Source organism: Epargyreus clarus, unplaced genomic scaffold, assembly GCF_041222505.1.
Source record: "Epargyreus clarus isolate Ecla_fem2 unplaced genomic scaffold, WU_Ecla_fem_2.2 ptg000004l, whole genome shotgun sequence".
Classification (NCBI taxonomy): domain Eukaryota; kingdom Metazoa; phylum Arthropoda; class Insecta; order Lepidoptera; family Hesperiidae; genus Epargyreus; species Epargyreus clarus.
Genome location: NW_027332212.1, coordinates 11,281,584 through 11,303,463, shown reverse-complemented (window position 1 = coordinate 11,303,463; position 21,880 = coordinate 11,281,584). Strand labels below are relative to the sequence as shown.

Below are 21,880 nucleotides of genomic sequence, written 5' to 3'. Positions count from 1 at the left end.
ACGTTTATAAATTACGTGTCCTATCCTAGATGCCAATCGACATCGGTCATATCAATCAAGATAATAAGTATTAAGAAATCTACTATCAATATCTTGATACCTTTTTTCATTTGTAAACAACAAATCGACCGATAACATAAAAAGTACAAATCGGACATTTTAAAATGCATGTTTTAATCATATTTGGATTAATAACATACGTATCCTGTTGATAAGATTTTCTGTTGTAATTAGGTACTATTTTTATCTTTTTTGTAAATAATGTTTTGTTGATGTAATAATTATTTTCGCTATATATAGAGAGAGCAAGAGAGCGAGTTTTACATAATAAATCAATAACATTTTCTATATTCATAAGCCCACAATACTATACCCTGCGTCGTGGGAGACATTTTCACGTAATAAGACGAGGATACAAACATCCAGATCTAGGAATCTAAATTAATAATTTACATGTCTGCCTGACCGAGGTCGAACTCGAAGCATTTTGAATGTAAGACTAGCATGGTGACTGTTAAGCTACGCGCGTATTCATTGTGGAGAGTTATAGTAAATTTTGAGTATTCGAAAGTGATTGAACTATACGCCCTTGGTATACTATACTATACTAGACTTCTAAAATCATATAGGACTCAAAACTAGCCACAATATCATGTAATATCTGTTACATTTCAATCTCCTAGTTCTATAATAAAAATATGACGATTTCTTATAAGTTGCTTAATCTTCAATAATATTCAGATGACTAGAAGTTGTGTGAAACCCATGCAATATTTTTTTCCAAAATTGTTATGTGACCTATGGCTAATTAATATTAATTTTATTTATCTATATTGTAAGCACATTCTGCTATGTTGACTTTACTACAAAAATGTTCTATAAATTATATAAATAAACATAGCCTTTTATCATTCATGATATCGTTAATAACCTTATTTTGCAAATGATTATCGCGGATAAGACATTTTTAATCGTATATTTTGGCAGATCCTTATCGTGATGTACTTGTTAGATAAGTGAATGATATAAATGAAAGTTTAAATGAAATACATTGATATTATTGTGGCCCCTAAATTATATAATTATTAGAGATTGCTAACAATTTTATTTAGCTTTACCACCAACACCATTTACGTACTTATTTAAATGATTTTATTGTATAATATTTTGTTTTAAAAAATGTTAGACGTATGCTGAAAAATTTAGATATCTTTAACAAATAATGTGTACCCTGGTAGTTCGATGAACTAGGTAATGAAAATTACATAACATATTTAGTACATGCATATATCTCTTGGGTATAGAAATAGGCCAATTTGCTGCTTGTCCTACATTTTTCAGAAAGCTCTACATATTACGTTGTATAATCTTTTCATAATAACTTCTTCCAACAGTTTCCTAGATGTACTAGGTTTATATAGGCCATGTTATGTATCTTTAAAGTATTTTAAAAAGTCAATGTTTCATTGTTGGTGCTCTAGTCTCTAGTGCATAGATGCTGTGTCAAGTTTACAATGCAGTATTTAATATTTTACTATCCATTTTAAATAGTGGTCCATTCTACTTCAGCTCTATTAGATTTGATTTGAAATGATGTTGTTGGACTTTAGAAAAACAGCGCTCGAAAGGGGTTTAATAGTTTATTCCGGAGTATATGCTAATTTCAGCACGCACCGCTGATATTTTGAGGCAATTAGAAAATAATTAACACTTGTTCTAAAGATGAATGAAAAGATCGTAAGGAAAACTACGTGGTTGAAAGTACTAACAATAATAAAATAATAAAGTGTAAAAACTCGCACTTGGACCTGTGCCCAACAGTGGGGCAATCGTGACGAATTTGAGAAGTGACACCGTCAGACATGGCATTATGGAAAAAATAACAATGCGCTAAAAGTAGTCATTGTAAAACGTGCTGGTTTTCGTTATTTTAACATTTACGGGCAATGCCATTTAGCTCTAGGGGAAAGGAGCTCGTATGTTCAAGGGAACTAATCAGTGAATTAAGCAATACTTCTGCATTGATATACCGTAAAATCGGTTTGACCACATTGTTGCATATTTTATTATCCTTTAAAATTTGGTAGAGTCAAAGGAACGATTAATAACGAGGATATTTTTCCATTCTTTTCTTTTGCAGAAAAATACACGTTATTTGTTAACTATTTGCGAACAATGAGAAGTGAGAACAATTAACGTGTAAGATGTAGGTAGCATATGTTTTACAAGTTTTACAATGAGCCTTGTTCTTCATTGGTGTAATTGATAATAACAATGACCTTTGTTGCCGAGAACTATATTTTTTTTGTTTATTTTGAAGTTTACAATGAACACGTTCATTGTCAAGTGATCTGGCAAGCTCTAGGGATGTACAGAGGTCAGGCGGGGTTCATTCACTGCTAGCGGTCGCACAGGTACCTCGGAGCAGGGAGTCCTGCGAGGGCGACACAATGCAGGCCCTGCTGGGCTGCGTGTGCCGTGGATGTGGCATGTGTGCTCGGGCGGCCGACACACCGACGCGGCGCACACTGCTCGGCGCGCTCGCTCCGCCGGCATTGATTCGTGGGCACACCGAGCCATCCGCTCAGTCACTAGTGCGCAACGCCAAGAGAAGCAAGTGTTCCGCGGAGCGTTATGCTACTTTTATTTTTGAGTTTCATTTTTTTATGTAAGCCTCAGCTTCAGCTGTGATAACCAGTTTTAGATCGCCTATGTATTATTCTATGGACGAAAAAACGTTAACTATAACTATTTTAAGTGTTTTACCGTTCGAAGCTCTACCCAGTTTGATTCCTGTGTTGAGTAATATTCTGTGTCAGTTGCAGTGGTTGTGCTTTTGATAGAAACTGTTTTGTCGCGAACGTGTTCCAATTTGGGATTTCACCACGAGCGGGCTAAAGGAAGTTTATAGTCAAGTGAGTTTTTATGAATTCATTACATGGTCCGATGTGGATGAATAGGTGTTATTTAATTAATCTGATCCAAAAACATGCAAAAATTTCTCTCGATTTACGTGATCAAAGTTTGCGCCCGTATCACTGAACATTGTTAACGCGAAATGTATTATTAGATGTGTCGGGTCTTTTGTCTGTTTTATACGTATTATATTTTATGCCTTATTATTCAACCCCGACACTGGTTTTTATATGTAATGAATTGTATATCCGTAAATAAGATTGCGTTGAGTGGCGTGTGATACAACGTATTGTAAAGCATCAACTGTATCGCGCGATTCTTATTGCTAACCGCGGCCGCTACGTCACTGCCACCGCTACCTAACTCTGCTGTTATCTCGCCGTCCGCCTATCTGTCGAATCAATTCTGTTGCTTAAAATTCATGTTTGATAGTTACACGTGTGTGGCGTGACTGTTTGTTTTTTTATGAATGTTGTCTTCATTATAATTTCAAATTAGTTCTACTTCTTCGCATTCGGTGGCATCGATTAAAGTCTGTAGTAGTAGTCTGGTTAATGTTTATAAATAAATTGCTATGTTCAATATATAACAATGACTGTATCATTGTACTTTAACAACAAAACGTTTGTTAAATAACTTTATTACTACACTGTCTTTTCTGACGATTAGTAGTTGATGTAAATAAAAGCATGCAACAAAGTCCCAATTTGTTGCAATCTTATTTAGCTAAGACAAATGAAAATACTACCGACACGTAGAGAAGAAAGCCAGTGGTTTATTTATGTCTTCACGCATCGATTTACTTTCACTTGAACGACAGTAACACCTGATTTTGCAAATTGACTATACAGTTAATTGTGGGTCAGGTCAGGTTCGCCAAACTATAAAATATTATGACAAAATTGATTCACGGCTTTACGTCATTCATTTTTTCGTTGTGTTACAACAATAGTGGTATCTAAAGTTCCCTTTAGATAAAAAAATCATTTGATCTTTAATAAAATTATTTTTAGTAATTATTAAAATAATACCGTTATGCTGGTTTGTCTATGAAAATAAAGCCGCAAGAATATGGCAACTCTATCCACCTCTATATGTGGTTACCCGCAATTAACCAAATTGTCTTTTACATTGAGGCTAATTTTTATGTTCTTCTTTATGGAAAACATTACAAATCAGTGTGGTGTATCGTTGATATTTTTAATTTGAGTATATACTTGAAGCTTCTAGATTAAAACCCGATGATTGCATTTATAAACTACCAAGCAACATGTTTCTGTAAAATCCCTATTAAGTTGTTCACTTTTTTTATCGGTTTCGTCAAGATAGGTATAGGTAATTCGCTTCCAAAGCAGCTCGGGAAACACCGAAATGTTTAGAAAATACATATGAAAAAAATCTTCTTTCTTAATCATAGTTGATTCATTTGATTTATTTCTTTATAATATGCATAGATTTAGTAAAAGCCCAAATGAATTTAAATTTACAATCGGGCATAATAATTTTCATACATAAAATGATATCTTTCTAACATATTTATAGAAATCACTTAAAAAGAACATCTAAGTGTATGTCGACTTTACATTGAACGTCAACATAGAACTATTATTGTTTATCGTATACTTTACAACATGTATAACATAATAATTTACATTGGCCTGCAGATACTGCCATACATGAATGAAACTAACGTATTAAATAAATACGGAGACACCCATTTGGTTTTTCCTGTTAAGATAATGTAGAGTTGTTCTTGAAGAGTTCGCTATGTGTATATTTTTGCAGTATATGGACTAAAGTTTTTTTTATTAAGATTTAGACGAAAGTATGAGGTCATGGTATAGAGCTATAAAATATAGTAGTACGATAGCTTGTAAGACGTATGCAGTGAAAGTGGCGACGTGAGCCGCGACCTGCGCGCGCGCAGCGCTGCGTTGTGTCGCAAGTCGCAGGCGTCCGTGGGGCTCTAGAAATCTACATGGAAAATTCCATTTTGAACACTGAGATGTTTTGTTCCGCTTAGCTGTCGTAATCGTGGGGCTTCAAGTTTGTAATGGTTATTATAAGTTGCATTTCCGGATGTATATTGTATTATGATGTTAAAAGCGATGTTAATATTGTTAATGTTCCCCGAGGACAGTAGGTTCGCTATGTGAATGGTTTTGTTGTTATTTGTTTTCTAGAAAATGTGAACGCTTCACTTGATTATGTGCATGCATTATCGGATATGTTAGCAAGGCAAATTTCTACTGCTCGCTGGGTGGTGTATGACACCAATAAATCCTAGTGATATTCTTGTTTATAAGGTAATTAACGCTGACACTCATTAATTGGCGCACACCGTAGGCACATGCTCGACATGTGACCGTAGAGTCATATTAAACTCACAATTTATGACAACTATTTCTATTTTGTCATTTTATTGTACCGTTATAATGTTCTTTTCTTTATCAATGAAAATTAATGGAAAATGTTGTATCGTTTCGTGGAATTTGTTAATTTAATTGTAATGATTTTAAGTAGGCTTTGTAATTAATTTTCGTTAATGTGATTCTACTTCTACATTTTATTAAAACTTCTAAATAGATGATTATGACTGAAATACCAGATAGTAATTGACAAAATCTACGAAATATGTTGTTTTCGTTCTAATTCCGGGATTCGCATTAGTATAAGTCAGTGGGATTTAGTCTCAGTAAGATTTAATTGTATAAGTTTGCATGAACATGGCACCTGCGTCACCTTATGTAATTGTTCGTTGGTTATTATCGCGTTTTATTTGGCTATCATTAGGTCAAGCTCAAGGCAAAGTATACACTGTACGTCAGCATTGTCTTAATCTCATTACTATAGAGTAACGCGTTACTCGGAAGTATCGATACCGATGTGAACCGCACCGGTCTTAAAATAAATAGTGGAATGTAGAACAGCTGATCGCAGTGTTTCATGTGTACGTTTTGTTGTTTAAAGATTATTGTCAAATTATTCATTGTATATCCCACTGGGATTTTCTTTATTTATATCGCCTACGATCATTCATTTCCTTTGAATGAAAAGGATGATTCAGTGTTGGCGGGCGTTCATCTCCGAATTGTTGGGTTGCTTGCTAATTGGCTAACGAATGATGAGAGACGATGATTTTTGTACCGCCTGAGAAAGGTGTGCTTTGTCGCGTGATGTTAATAAATCAAAACAAATATCAACCAAACATCCATAATTATTTTTGAAGTGATATTACGCTATAACGAAATGGCGCAAGAGACTATTTTATTCCTTGGTTGTTATATATCAAATTTATGATGAGAAATTTCTTCCTGTCTAAAAACGTCATTCGCTGAGACTTTAGTAACACGTGACTGAAAAAACAACGCTATGTATTTTAGTGGAAGTTTAATTTATACCTACTGTATAAAATGGATACTGCTCTATTCTTTAAAGATTTCAGATGAGTGTTACATGATTTATCCATCCTTATGCACCAAGATGTGAGGTCAATAAGAATATTACATACAGCTATATTCAGGCCAAGTGTGTTACGGTTACCGTGTTATTGAAAGTGTTTAAAAGGTCCAACTAGTTACATAAAAAAACATTTTTCTTATTATTTTGCAAACACGAAATATATAATATCATAATATTCGAGAAATGGGTCGCATGTTGCCGGATTTACGATTCCAAGAAAATTTGTCATGCGAATAAATGGAAATCCTGTTATCTTATCCGATGATAAGTATCATAGGTATTTCAGAATGTTGTATTGAATTGAGGCTTTTGTAAACAAAGTAAGTAACATAGTCCGATTTATATTATTAAGCGATGATACGAAATATTTGTATGGGTTAAAATTGTCGTACGCAATGCGTGTTCGCATATTATATTTTGCTTCCTACATTGTGTCTAAATTAAAATAATGAATGATTTAAGTCTCACCTAAATACTCGCTGAACCTTTACCTAATTAGAACCGGTTTTAATTAATGCGATAACCTCGTCACAAACTTGCAGTGTTTTAAGTTAATAGAACTTGGTGATAATGGAATATAACAAGTTGAATTGTTAACTAGTATACATTGTTGGATAAGTGTCACATGCCATAGTGCTATGTCTCGCAAATAGTTCCGGGTTCAATCCTTCGTCAAAAAGACATCTAAATATTTGTTTTGGGATAGTAGTCTTTGTGTCTTACTGCGGTTATGAGCCTAGAAAGTATTAATTTTATAAGTGTATACCTATATAACTCTCTAATTATTGTTGTCAATTTAATTCTCAATATCATATTTCATCATGTTTCTCAGCGACTACACTGTAGTTTAAAAACTGACAGCTGACAAAATTCGTGATACGTGTCCGTGAAGTTGTGATATTCATCTCCGACGTGTTCGTTAGACGATCTATTATAATATTTCGGGGAATAGATCGAGCTCCACCAGCCAGGAGCGCGTATGCCAGTTGTTCTCGCTCCCGACCTACTGACCCAATGGTAACCCAAATTTGCTACCCGGCGCTTTGCCTAGGATACTCCCGTACTATTGCATTGAAATGGCATTGATAGCCGAATTAGTTAGTGTAAACATACACTATGAGAATTAGAAATTCATTGTGTATTGATGTGTAAATTCTAACAATCCCCATTTGGCAGGGTGGAGAACTATGGCCTTAACCCCTCTCACTTAAAGGGACCTGTGCAAAGTAGTGAAACAATAATGGTAAATGTATAACTATATATTGTCATATGCGGGATATATACATGCCATTAATTAATATTGATTGTTACGTAACTTATGTATCATGGTCTCATTGTCTCAATGAGGAGTTTCATAATTTACGTAACTATAGGGGCGGTGTCGTTTCAATATTATACAGGTCCAGTTATACAGGTTATAGAATATATCCTTTTGTTGCACTGTTCTAACAGTTACATAATTATTAATTTATAGTTGCCATACCCAGTAGTAATACAGGGGTAGACGCACACCCATAAACATATTCATTTGATGTTTTTGACCTTTAATTAATCCATTAATTAATATTAACTAATTATCTTTTATTAATAATTCGTTATTATCGCTAAATGATTTAATTAAAATCATGATTATAATTTATCCGCCTGCTGTCTCGTTAATTGTAAACGCGATCCTTCATTGTAACTAGTTGCTAAAGTAAGTTTATATACATTTAATTGCTGTTTCGTGGACAGCTCAAGGCTTCCGCCATTATTTTTCGCTGCACTCTATGCACTGCCTTTTTTATCTGTAGAGTCTGTACGCATATACAACTTAGTTAATTATGTATTTGCGTAAAATATTTCTCCGTTTTCATCAAAGCGCATTCTAAATAAGGCGAGGATGAGAAGAAACTTGTGTATACAAATATGTGTGTAAATATTTGTATATTGTTGCGGAAAATCATGTTGCAGAAGATTAATATCTAAATAAGATTAAAACCTTGAGGAGAGAGTATTAAAAGGTATTGTGTGTGTATGTCACAGTCTTACACGCTCTGTAGGAAAACAAAATAAGCATGTTTATAAGTTTAAAATTAACAGTAAATATTCGTGGTGTCATCAAAGAAATGTCATACAACTCAAAATGTCCGTTTTATTTTTTGATTTGGCGCCAAGACAACGTTTAGTTTAGTTTGTATAATGGTTACTGTATTAAAATAACTGTTTTATGATATCGCTTAAATCACGTCCACTTCTTGAAGGTTTGTAATTTATTAGTCGTTGCTAGGCGGAATAGAGGAAAAACTCTATCTTTACATTCGATCACTGCTACGACATGCCTAGAATTCGCGCGTTTTTTCCATACTCACTCCTCTTGTTTATATGTTTTAACAACTATAGTAAATAAAGAAATCTATCCTCATTCGCCTTCGTCGATGCTCACGGGTAGTGTAATTCTAGGTCTTCACCATACGGTAATATATTTGTGTAGCAACAGCGATTTCCTCGATTTGAACATAATCGTTCAAATGCGTGACTTATAATATTATTATATACGCTTTCATTCTTTACGGGTGTTAGATAACTACCGCACTGTTAGTTGTCGAGGCCTTCCTTCGTACCAACATACGCAAAGTCAAATAATGGCCATCTCTGATATGTAATTTGATTATTATATCAACACAGAGGTCGTTGTTATGAGAACGTGCAAAATTTCCTCAGATCACTCAATAACATACATAACGTGTGTCAATTGAGCGATCTTGACATAATATGGAAAGTTTAAGAATATTCTCAGTTAAAAATACGATTCAGCTGTATTTATTTTGCATACCTGAACGCGTAAAGTGGTGATAAGTGATGTACAATAAACATTATTCTCATTTAATTAAATATAATTTGTGTGCATTCATCAGTATGCTATAACTATAAATAATGTGAAATTTTATTGGTTATTATAATAATAATCTTATGAATAAATTATATATTTTAATGAAAAAGCTAACAATAATTATATATGTACATTTAAATTTAACTAATTGAGTTTCGCCTGAGTCAAATTTTAAACATAATCCCAAACGGATACATCTTGTATGTATTCGTATATTTTGAATATCGTTTAAATAAGCTTTACTTCATTGATATTTTAATTGCATGTGACAAATGCATATTTGTGTAATTGTAATTTATATTTCATGAAAATGAGTAAATATTATTTTAAAGCAACTATGACTATGAGGAATAAACAATACTGGTACTACTGGTCGTCTTGCGAGTAGTTAGGTGTTTAAGATTGCATTAGTGTGTCCGTTTAAAAAACCTACGTTTTTTCATTGTTACACCGTCACTACGTGCGATGGCACACCTCCCATTATCTTTGCCAAGCAGATCGTCTTGGTCTTTGACAACAACATCCGGACCGCTACTATTGTTAGGCGAAAGGAAAATTTGTATTATACTCATACCCTACATTGATTTCCACACGTCTTCTTTGGGAAATAAATGTGTTAATGTACATTTGGATGTGCGCACATCACTTGTTACTTCTTTGTACTGTATATTTTTAACCATTATTTAAAATCGTTAAAATACTTAAGTAATTGATTAAATTCGAAAATTAAGGAAAAATATTGCACCGTGGTATAAGCTGATATAACTACGTATGTAGTAGGTATATTATGTAAGTACGTGAAGTAGGTATTGATACCCACTCCATTTTAAGTAACAAGAATTATATTTTATAGCTCAATTAATCCATAAGCCATACTCTTAATTGGTTACCCATTGTGGTCTACACTTTTATAGGATTATAGATAGATATACACGTGTAGTATAAGAAGTATGCTTTTAATAGTGCTTGATTTTGCATCACGCACACTCGTAGGTTTCAATTGTAGCCACCATTTCGTTATGATTTCCTAAGTGCTGAACAGCGCAGACCCCTTAATTGGCTTAAGTGGTTATTATCTATACGTATAATAATTATATTGACAGCCCTTGTAGCCCAATAGAGAGTGTGGTTAAAGTTAAATCCTTTGTTCTCTTATCTGCGTTCAATTTATTGTTCTGCGCCTCTATTTGTTTGAGCACTTGTATACTTGTATGTACCTACTGACATCGTAAATTGCACGTAAATATGTATGTACATAAAGGCGTGTAATTGTATATATTCAAATATATACAATTTATTGTGTATTTTGACTTCATTTTGCCCTACTCAGTTGCTTACTTTTACATTTTAAATAGGCATATTATTGCGTATTCTTTTGAAAGTGTACGCAATATTATGCCTATTTAATTTTCGTATTTTATTAGTACATTATTATTAATAGTGGCCCTATCAAGCAATAATACACACCTAACACGTAGTTCAATTGGCTTACGTAATTTCTCATAATAGTTAACTGTGTCTCCAGTCATAATTAGCTGGTGATAAATTTAATTGTACATCTATGTCGAAACGTCAAGCGGACCGTCCTCTCGGAACCGGTTCGGGCTGCCTCTCCAACATTCGTGACCTCATTATCGTCAATTTCAAACATTTACACTGCTCGCAGTAAAATATCAATAGTGTACATCCATTTTAGTTGATATATTCACTTGTTTGTAGTTGTCAAAAGTAAACCAATGTTTTTGCAATGCGTTCACGTTTCATGCTCTCTTATCAAAGACTTGAAGGCCTCATAGATAATGCGTACATATTAGTAAATATGGTGTATGTTTAAACTAATTTTGATACGCACTTTTGTTAACATTTTTATAAAGAATGCGTACTCTCAAATACTTGTGTAATATGCTACGTTTGAGTAGGAAGTTATATATTTATTTAGTATTTATCAACAATGTCATGGGGTTTAGAACGTAAAGGTGCCAAGTTATTATTACAAATATTATTTACAGCTTGTTGCAGCGTATTATTTTTGTTTGCTCTATTCTTGTTGTTCCCCGTTTTGACGTTGGCTGTCGTGTTGACTTTTGGTTTGCTGAAATGGCAGCGCACGATACGCAGGGGCGGAGTCTGCGCGTCACATAAATAAATCTCAACGGAGCGGATACGTTCCCAACTTCGCTTCTAATTTGGTGACGCTACATTTCGCCGGTGAGCGTTGGTAGAGCGACGCAACAGTCTCTACGCGACGGTTTCGCATTATGTCAAGGCGTTAGGCGCGTCTTGTATACGTCATCGTTACCCGAAGGAAGATATTAATAATATCTCAATAGATATAAACGTAGTTGTAGGTATACCGCGTCGTTTTGTCGATTGTTATGATTTTTATTGCCATTCCAATCTACTTCACCATATCATTTCTTAGAAGTGGGTGCATGGTATTATTGTATCCACGTACATCGTGAGCTATGTATTTATCTATTCCATACTCTTATTACAATGTTGCGATGTACGCTTAGCACTTATTAAATATGTGAGTCTGACATTGGTTATAAAGTGGATGCAGACGTTTGTTGTGTTGAGGTCGTTACAGACCTGTCTTGATTGTTCCCCATCGCGCCCTCGCCGTGCAGACGTGACTGCCGCGGGCCAAAACAAAAGTGCGCTTTTTGTAATCGGTGACCGGTCGGTTAACGACTGGTGGAGTGCGGCGGTCACCAGCCCGACCGGCCCGGTTCCCTGACCCGCCAATAAGACCGGCGAACCGAGCGGAACTAGTTCTGTGCGACTACAACCCTTTTTGTACCGCTTTGGACAACTTAAACGCTCACTTTGTTTTGTCGTCTCGTGTTCTTGAACTCCCCATTTATCGATTTATGCCTGTGACTGATAACATCACAGCTCGACAGAGGTTCACTGCCTTTTATCGTAATAAAATTATCGTTAGACTGTAAGTGAGCGGCTAAAGTAGTTTACTGGATTTATTGATCGTGCAAGCTTGACGAAATATTGCATCAGATTGGATAGTTGATTATTTTCACTAATCGATTGGGCTCGCTATTCGATTGTTATCTGTAAAATGTGAAATATTATTAATTATATCTTAACTTACATAAATAGTTCATGCTTATGATAACTGTGCTGTATTTATAATTAACTTGTTGCATTATTTGATTCATTTAATTTCTATAGATAAAAGATTCGTTTAAGTGAATCTAAAATGTAAATAACCAATATTACCCAATACCCATCAATTAAAATATATTTTTTATTTAATTATTTGGTCCGATTGTATATAATTCAATAAATTCATACAGAAATGGGTTAATTCTACATTCGAGGCGGTAAACACCGACTATACTTTAAGTTTACACATTGTGGGCGGATGTCGAGATTACGAATTTGAAAATGTTCTGCTTGGCGCCACATAACGTCAACAATAACTAACTGCGTGATAAATGTTTCCAGACAAAAGCTATTAACCTTTTTGCTACTCTGCAAAATCTTTTATTTTGGAAATAATCGAATATCTTTTTGATGTCAAGGTAATTAATTGACGCAATTCCATTCCTCTTTAGATGTCAACTGCCAGATAGGTTACTACACTCGCTTGTCGGTGTTGGTGAGCGCAGTATATGGACAACATTTTAATTTAATCCCTTAGTTTTCCACGGTTGTCACAGGAATACTCTCTCGACCGATTTTATATCTAAAATTATTTTAGGTTTTCGTGGATCTCTGCTTATGTCTGCTAAAGTCGACACTTCATTTCTTTCTGTACTTTGTAGGGTCTTTTTTGGTAAAATTATTTTAGTCTGTCCTTATCCTAAAGGTCGACCAATGTGAATTGTAGCATTAAGTCTGCCCTTTGTAATGTTTTACGGTATAAGTATAAAAAAATAAATGTATATAAGTATTACATACTAGCAAATCCCGGCTTCGCTTCACGCTCAATTATTGATTGTTAGGGAAGGAAATCAAAGTTACATTCATGTTAAGGAGTATTTAAAGTGCATATAATATTTAGTAACACACACACACACTCTTTAGAAATGCCATATTGAGTAAACAAATTCAAGGCAATCCGACTGACGTCCCATTTTTGTGGTTCAAAAAATACGGAAACTGAATGTTTATTAATAAAAATTGTTTGTTTGTAATCCAGGTGGACAGCGGCGGCGGTGGCTCGGCCGAAGTGATGGTGTACTCTCTCGGCTGGGGTATGGGCGAGCCGGAGCGGCGAGGCGTGGAGCGCAAGCGCGCCCAGCCGCCCGCCGCCGCGCACACGCTCTCGCCCGACGACGGCCACGAGGTGGACGTGTTGCCGCTACACAATCAGGTACTTCTATATTATTATTTTTTCTATCAAAGAAGTAGCAAACTAGAATGCATTCAGCGTGATGGTAAGTGGCAAATGCCGCCAATGGATAATCAAGTCCAGTTAGGATCAGAGCCCTTTCTGAGGTCGGCCACAGATAACGCTTGGTTGCTATCCCTTAGTAGTAAATTAGAATGCTTCGGTTTAAGTGTTTCTCCTTTGTCATATTCTTTAAACTAGAATACAGCAGCGGTTAACACTGCTATAAGGCATTAATAGGTGTATCGGTGGTCTTTTTAAGTTTTAATTTGAAGCGTGTAGCGTAGGGCATATTATGGAGGCATACAAATTTAGTGGTTGAGGGTAGTATAAATACATTATTAATGTCCATGGGCGACAATGACCACTTACCATCACTAAACGGTTGTCTGAGCTTTATTTATATTTCTATTTCATAAAAAAATGTATTTCTATATTAATAGAACCATCCATCAGTCTTTTGACAATCACTGCTCTACATAGCCTACAAACAATCCTGTGGTTTCTGAATACGACGGTCTCCCGCTGTTTTCTTCAGATCCTTAATTAGTACATCTTACCGGGGGGCGACCAATTTACAGATTGGCGAGCGTTGGTAAACATACGATGCCGATTTCATCACGTTGATTCATACAATCTGACGACGACTTGTTATTGTATGTTTTAGCACTACTGTTTTATAGTTTGAACACTGATTGTTTATGCATATGAGTATATCACATGATATATTAAACTTTGTACTTTAGTACATAATGATAAATAAGTATAGAAGTGTTTATCATATGAGATATTCCAATTTCGTCCACCTCAGGGGAGCAACACTGATTCATAATTAGGTGTCCAAAATGTAAACAAAGAAATGTCAGTGTCAAAATACGATTACAGGTATTGCAGACCCTAAGAAATTAACAACAAACGAAACCTTTCACAAACTCAAGAAAAAACAAACACTTAAAAACTGCACACAATTTAAAAAAACACGCTATGAAAACAAGAAAATATTCGAGTTTGACCACAATCACCAAAATTAATAATATCGACTACGAAACTTAAAAATGGCGCCACAAAAAATGTTTTGGATCCCGATTGTGTTACCATTATCACATTTTAATTTTCTACCATAAATCATGTATTTTATTATTATTACTCTATGAAATGAAATTGAATTAATACAAATATTGGAAAATGTGAATTGATTTTAATTTATTTAGATTATTATTTTATTATCGTTGTATTAATTTAATATTGTCAAAAATAAGAAACTACCATTTGAAACATATTTTCTTGATAGGTCAACACCTTTGTTTACATTTTGGACACTTAATTATGAATCTGACTATAGTAACACATGAGTGATTAACTTCATGTAAAGCAGCTGTCTTCCTTGGATTTGATGACAGATGTCGTTGGACTGCATGTAACATCCGGTGCAATGCATTTCCATTTACTTTTTTTTAATTCAGCACGTATGTAGCTTTTTTGTTACTTCTACATGTGTAATTGTAATAAAAATCTCGTGTTATTTTTTTCATGTGAAATTGGATAATTTGGCAAGCAGGGTCAGCTATACAACGGTTTTTCATTAGAAACACAGCTGATCCGGTTAATTATAGCTTGACATTGAATAGTTACGTGTCTTCTAAAGAAACTGAAACCGATTATTACACATTTTAGAACTCGATCTAAAAACGAACTATGAATGTACTTGGTTCTTAGTCATCTATTAGATCGCTTCTACCTTGGAAAGCTTATATTACTAATAGCTTTCTGGGAGGCTAAGCTCCCCGTATAACGTTGGGGATTTGTGGATAAAAATAATTTATTCTCAAAAGAACTGATTACAATTCACATCAATGAGAATTTAAAATCACTATTCATAACATTACGCACAACGGTAATCTGAAAATAATATTTGCATGTTAACCAAGTTTAAAAAAAAACACACACACACACAGCGTAAATAATAATATTTGCCCTATGCTATAACAGCTCATTTTAACGTTCCCTTCTGTATTAAAACTCCAACATTACATTACATCTCACGATTCACTTCGTGCTTTCTAATGTCCTTCATGTAGCGGGTACCTACAGTAAAATCGTGCGTCGTAAATATGCAATTGGTTTCGTCATGCGTCATTATTGTTACGAATTTTCTGATTTTATCTTCTATCCGGCACTATCATACAGTCACGCTACTTACGGTTATTGTTATATGATTAAAATCATATTCCTATAGTCTTATCCAACACAATCCCTTCTACAACTTCTTCAACTTAAATATTCCTTTTCTATTATTTACGCAGCGCCGCAACGTGGGGTTCGTTAAATTTTTAATGAGATGTTATATTATGAGAAGCCTCATTGAATAGTCTATGTCTCTATATCGATTGCAAATCAATGGCCCAGTTCAAGAAACTACTTCATGGAATAATTTAACTATTAACACAGGCGATACAGTAGCTTATTGTGTATCGTTTAGTATTGATTCTCTTAAATAATGTTCTTGTGTGCTATTTTGGACGTACTCTTCCAAAACTGTATATTAATAAAGATAAAATTGTACTTAACATGTAACGAGACTTCGGCAGAATAAAAGGTTAGTCAATCCCAGCGCCCAATTTTTTTTTCAATATGTCATGTAAATGCCACTAAGCTTTTAGTCCACCCTTTGTAAAAGATTTACAATAAAGAGTAAATAAGTAAGTCCATAATAGGGGCAAAGGTTAGGTCTAAAATGAGTTTATCTCCAGGTTCATAAAGTATACACATACGTCAGTTTTAATATAGTTGGTATTATTTTCTGTAACTCCTAAGTAAGTATTTTGGATAGTATATATAAGATTCTTTGTCGAATCGGAATTAGAATAATGTGGACTTAGGTCCACCTAATAATTACCAAAGTCTATACACATATTGACGTAAGTTTTAACCAGTTTATTATATTTTTTCGTCAATAAATTATATTGAAAGGGCCCTCAAAACAGTTTAATTTATCTGTCTATCACATTTGGAACTTTGCAATTACATTTTAAACCCCGAAACGAAATTATGTCACATCATAACTCAAACGTAATGACGGAGTTGGGACTCTTCATTATATTTTATATTATTTCGATTTGATGTTGTATAAGTAAGTATATTATGATGACCTTTGGACCATGGCAAGTATTATGAAATCGCGTACATTGCATTTAATAATTATATATGCTTTTTAATGGCTTTAAATTTTATAGGAGTTTGTGCTTAACACTGTACAGTGTCGTGTGATTCTCGTTGTAATAATTACTGGTATATCAAGCTATTTATTATTCGCGTTAACGTAAATACAAACCGATCTCTTACGTAGATGTAGCGGCTTAAGAAAACAAACGCACAAACACCTTTAACTTTGTAACACGTTAAGAAATATGACGACCTTGAGTTTTCTTTCGAGCCAGATGTCTAGTCTATTTTTATGCTTGTTTGGTTTCAGTTTAGCGTTTTAGTGTTTTGGTAACTATTATATGCCCGTGGGGTGTTATGATCAAAATATTGACTTACGATTCTGAGGACTCCCGAGTCGAATCTAGACCAGGCAGATATGAAATCCTTCAGTCTGAAAATATTATCAGCGTTATTATTATTTAAGAACAATTAATAAATCGCATAAATAAATAGTTAAAATATTGAAAAAGTTCCAAAGCTGTATATTATTATTACAAGCTTTTATTGATGTAAACTACTATGTAATTTTATTATTTATTACGAAAAAATTTGTCTTGAGATTAAATAGGTTTAGTTCTTGAACTGACAGAATAGTAAGTTGATCGGACTGGACTGCGAGGCCAAACTTCACGTGGCGGACAGGCGGTGCGGATCAGAAAATAAATAATTACTTTATAATGGTAACGGTGTGATGGTGTTATTATCTGTTGACGTACTACATTGTCTTACGTCATTGCCTATTTTCATTGCGTGTTTTCAAACACACGGTTGCTAAGACTGTTTAATTATAAGAAAAAAAAAAAACACTTGTCTCTACTCACCTTGTAATTATTTTTGTTTTATAAAAATACATTTCTTATATAATTACTTGGCCTAAATCTCATAATACATCTTGACCTATATTTTAGTTGCTGTGGAAAAAAATAAGGTTAAATTACTATTTTTGAACATAGCCTGCAGTACATTTTATAACAACATCATACGTGGCGCTGTGCGACGTGAGAATGAATAATAAGCACATTAAATACGTACCTTATTTAATTTTTTATTGTAATGCTCGCGGTCGTAATCTCCAAAATAACCTTGTTTTCTTTTCCTGACCGGAACTAGAAACGCGGAACGATCCCGCTGAGCTTATGTCGTCACCGTACTTTGTTGCCTGCGGGTCAACGGCACCAGTAATGCTAACCTTCTTCACGGTTGCTAGCAAATCAGTCGATCGATATTAGAATTATAGTTTTAAACTCCGTACAACTTGCTTCGATTGCAACGTGACCAACGTCACACTGTTTCTTTGTTCTTGTACGGACAGTGTGGAGTCATTACTTATTCTTCAAAGATTAACTTAATCTTCGAGGATTGCAATTTATCTGTATTATGCATAGGTTAGTAGTATTATGTTATGAAAATTTTGTAAATCTACCTGTCTTATTTCGGTAAAGTAAAAGGTATATGGGCTACAGTTAATTTGTTTTTGGACTGTACTCTTCTACTATTGTAAGTACCTAATAAAAGACAACTTTGTGTTAGATATAGTGCAAATATTTATTCCTTCCTTTTGTAGGTCTTTAGTTTGTAAAACTTAAATCGTTCCCATAAGCTTCCTATCTTACTGTACCGAATGTGTCTTGAAAACACGTGTCCCGCTTACTCTGTCTAGTATTGAAAAGGACAGAATACGACTGACAATTTATTCGTATGAAATGATTGTAAGTTAGAACGTATGTGACAGAAGGCGCATTGTATTCACTTTGCGATGCGTTTGCCTGTTTTTATGCGAGCGAATTATTCAAAATAGACTATGCAAGGTGAAGTAAATGGGGGTACCGTATTTCGAGGTAGACAAATCTGTCGCTATGCGAGGCTCATGTTACGTAAAACTAATTGATTAAAGTTTGCTTATCGGTTGATGTATTTAAGTATTTTTAATGATAAGCAGATAAAATTACGATAACAACAAACCTAGACAAGGGCGAATTAAAAGTACCGCGTGTTCATTGTTTGATACATAAGGTTTTGTAAATATATGTCGTCACGACTTCATTGTTGTTTTTAAATATTATACCTACTGTGTGCGTGACATTTTGAATATTTTAATTTTAATGGGTACTTGTTATGATGCCTGAAACAATGTATTAGAATTGGGTTTTCTCAGACTTCCACATTATTTAACGCTTGGTCAAGTAGAAAAAGGAGTAAATGAAAAGCAATAACCGAAACTATATATGGTAATGTCATTTTTCTTTAGATTATGCGAATAAATCACAAAAAGTTTTGACTTTGTCACGCGTGGCTTACTTTAAGTGTTAGTTTAGTTTCTTCGTATTCCTCATTCTAGATAGCATATGTATAACGCTTCGTTAGCACATGCAGTGTATTGACCGATTCGTGTGATGCAGGTGGGCGGTCACACGCGGCTGCTCGTGCTGAACGACAGCACGGTCATCAAGCCGCTGAACATCCGCGAGCTGCATTTCTACCAGAACATTCCGGAAGACATCCAGAGCTTCGTCCCTAGATATAAAGGTGAGCATCGAAGCTTTGATACCTTATAGTTCAACGTTTTGCTCGGTATGCTTTTAAGATTTCGCTGAATGCATCATATTCATTCATTGCATCGATTCATTTTGTTTTTATTTGTGTTTTTTTTATCATAATTAAATTGCCATTTTTCTGTCCGTACGTTTTTATTATATAGACTTCAAATTTGTTGTTTGATATTGCATTTTAGAGCAGTAAGGAAGTTATCGTATGTGACTATCGTATGTGGGTATTATTGTATGTTATATATGAATTACGGCGTATCTTATAATGAGGCAAAAGTGTGTATTTTTAATCGCTTGATCGATATGTATGCGTCATAGATAAATGTGCGCGTTCGTGTATACGCTACTTGAACGGTGTTTTGTTATATTTCCATGGTGCGTTATCGTGTAGTGAATGGAAATCGGCATTTACGATTGGAAATGGAAAATTATAATTTGATTAACTTTCCTTATTGCTCACCTGATCGTGACCTTCATTGCAACTTGAGTATTTTGCTTGTGAGAGAGACTTATGCAAGGTGAATACACAAACCCGCCGACCGCAGACTTGTGAACATATTGTTATACTTCAAGTTCACTGTACTTTTTGTAGTCTATTCGATTTTTGTAGAATGTATTCAATATGTATTTGTTCAATAATGTTTACTAAGTATTTATATACCTTTTATATCTTCTGGAAAAAACGAGAATATTGACATTCTTTACAGGTTTACGTGTTATTTTTTATGTGCTATTTTTTTCTTTAGTTTTTACAATAATACTACAATGCTACTTAAAACAACTTAAGTACAATGAAACATTGCCACTGTTAATACATTTTTATATAATAATGCTGCAATTTAAGAACAGCTCGTTACTGATACAGCCCTTAACATAAAAATAATTAAATGAAACTAGATTTATAAAATATATAGTGAAAAATTCAAAAAACATTAGACATAATTAGCTAATAAATTTTAAGTTGTATTTTGTACGAGGATGTATTCTTCAACGTTTGACAAACCTTTCTAGCAGATGCTCTTATTACTATAATTATTAAATAAAATTTAATAAAAACACAAGCAACAGTCTAGTAAAGAGATATAGGGGTACGACATAAGAGGGTCGTCGTACAAGCGGCTGGCGGGTTTGAGCGCGAGAGCGGGTGCGGGAGCGGGCAGGGGTCAGGAACAAAATATTAGTTTCCTTGTTGTCGCAAGGGCTGCGGCGCTGCGGCGGGCGGAGCGACGCCGGCGGCACCCCACACTACCGCCCCTAATAGCGCCCTAGCGGTAATTTTACATTATGGGTTTGTAAACCTTTACTTAAACCTACATTCACATCACTCACTACCCGAAACACTCACCGACACATACACGGACACTCCACACCCAAAACTCTCATTAAAGTTTATCACTTTCGAACACCAACTACGAACATAAACATTTACATTGACACAAAAGATATACAAACCCTTTTAAAGATACGTACCCGTTATATTTTCACTTTTCATCAAAATTAACGCTGGCAACTTGAACTATAGTAAGTTCACATTTCTTTAATAATATTTTATTATACTATGTGAACTCATCAGACGTCCTGTAAAGATCTACATTGATTTGAAACTCTGGGTGTAGACATCCAGAGGGGCGTCTTGAGTTTTCGATGAATCTAATTTACATTTCGCAATCTCTTATAATTAGATGTTTCTCTAATTCGTTTTATATAACGTGACCTCTTTCTTTACAATCTAATATAGAAAATCATTTGTAAGTTATGTTTTTATTTAACTCTAGTCGAGTATCCAGCTTTTGCGCGCGTGAATACAAATGTTGATGACGAGGCCGTTTGTTTCAGGCGTGATGCAGGCTTCAAACACTGGAAGCACGAAATTGGACAAGCGCTACTCGCCATGTTTCCGCGACGAGAACGGGCGCAAGCAGTCGCTGGGCGGCAAGCGCAAGCGTGACGACGTGTTCAAGTGCGTATCCGCGACGCGAGCTCGCGCCCGCATTCCTCGACACTTGTCATGTGTCCTTTATCATATTTCAGACCGTTTGACGTACGCCGGACCGGTCATCCGACGTCGCCATAAATTCATACGATCCTTACATGACTATCCCACTAACGCGTGACCGATGCACGACCCATTCACACGGCGAGCCTCCGAATGTGACTTGCGTCGTGGAATCAATCGCGGTAATGATACTATTTGATTCCGATGTAACAATATAACACATAACGCTAACTCTGTGTTTCAATTAGCTCCTTCACTGTCGATCATAGCTGTTCTATATGTCCCTTAAACCGTTGTACAATGTTCGACATTCTTCTTGCAGGTTTAAAGTACACCGAAATGGCAATGCAAGCGAAGTGCTTAAGAGCATTGCTCACATGGACAACTCAAATAAGCAATGTAAGTAGATGCATATTTCTTACCGATAAATTCACTTAACAATTTTATAGCTTCAGGTATTACTGAAAAATGGTTCTCTTTAGACACGCCCAATGTTGTTGTTGGCTCACTTGTTAGATAATAATATAAGT

The 21,880-nt window shown here is 34.8% G+C and overlaps 1 protein-coding gene across 4 annotated transcripts in view; it reads left to right on the top strand.

Moving 5' to 3' along the window:
- Positions 1-21,880, top strand: part of Ip6k (Inositol hexakisphosphate kinase) — a 58,909-nt gene that overhangs the window by 33,335 nt on the left and 3,694 nt on the right. The window contains exons 1-5 of one of the 4 annotated variants that reach the window (XM_073093301.1): positions 2,544-2,915; positions 13,413-13,586; positions 19,208-19,334; positions 21,191-21,314; positions 21,673-21,749. In XM_073093301.1, the coding sequence (XP_072949402.1) occupies positions 13,446-13,586; positions 19,208-19,334; positions 21,191-21,314; positions 21,673-21,749 (469 nt within the window). In that variant the 5' untranslated portion in view covers positions 2,544-2,915; positions 13,413-13,445. Of the gene's footprint in view, positions 1-2,543; positions 2,916-13,412; positions 13,587-19,207; positions 19,335-20,553; positions 20,643-21,190; positions 21,315-21,672; positions 21,750-21,880 lie in introns of those variants that run through there. The other 3 variants (XM_073093302.1, XM_073093305.1, XM_073093303.1) reach the window with 3 other exon arrangements.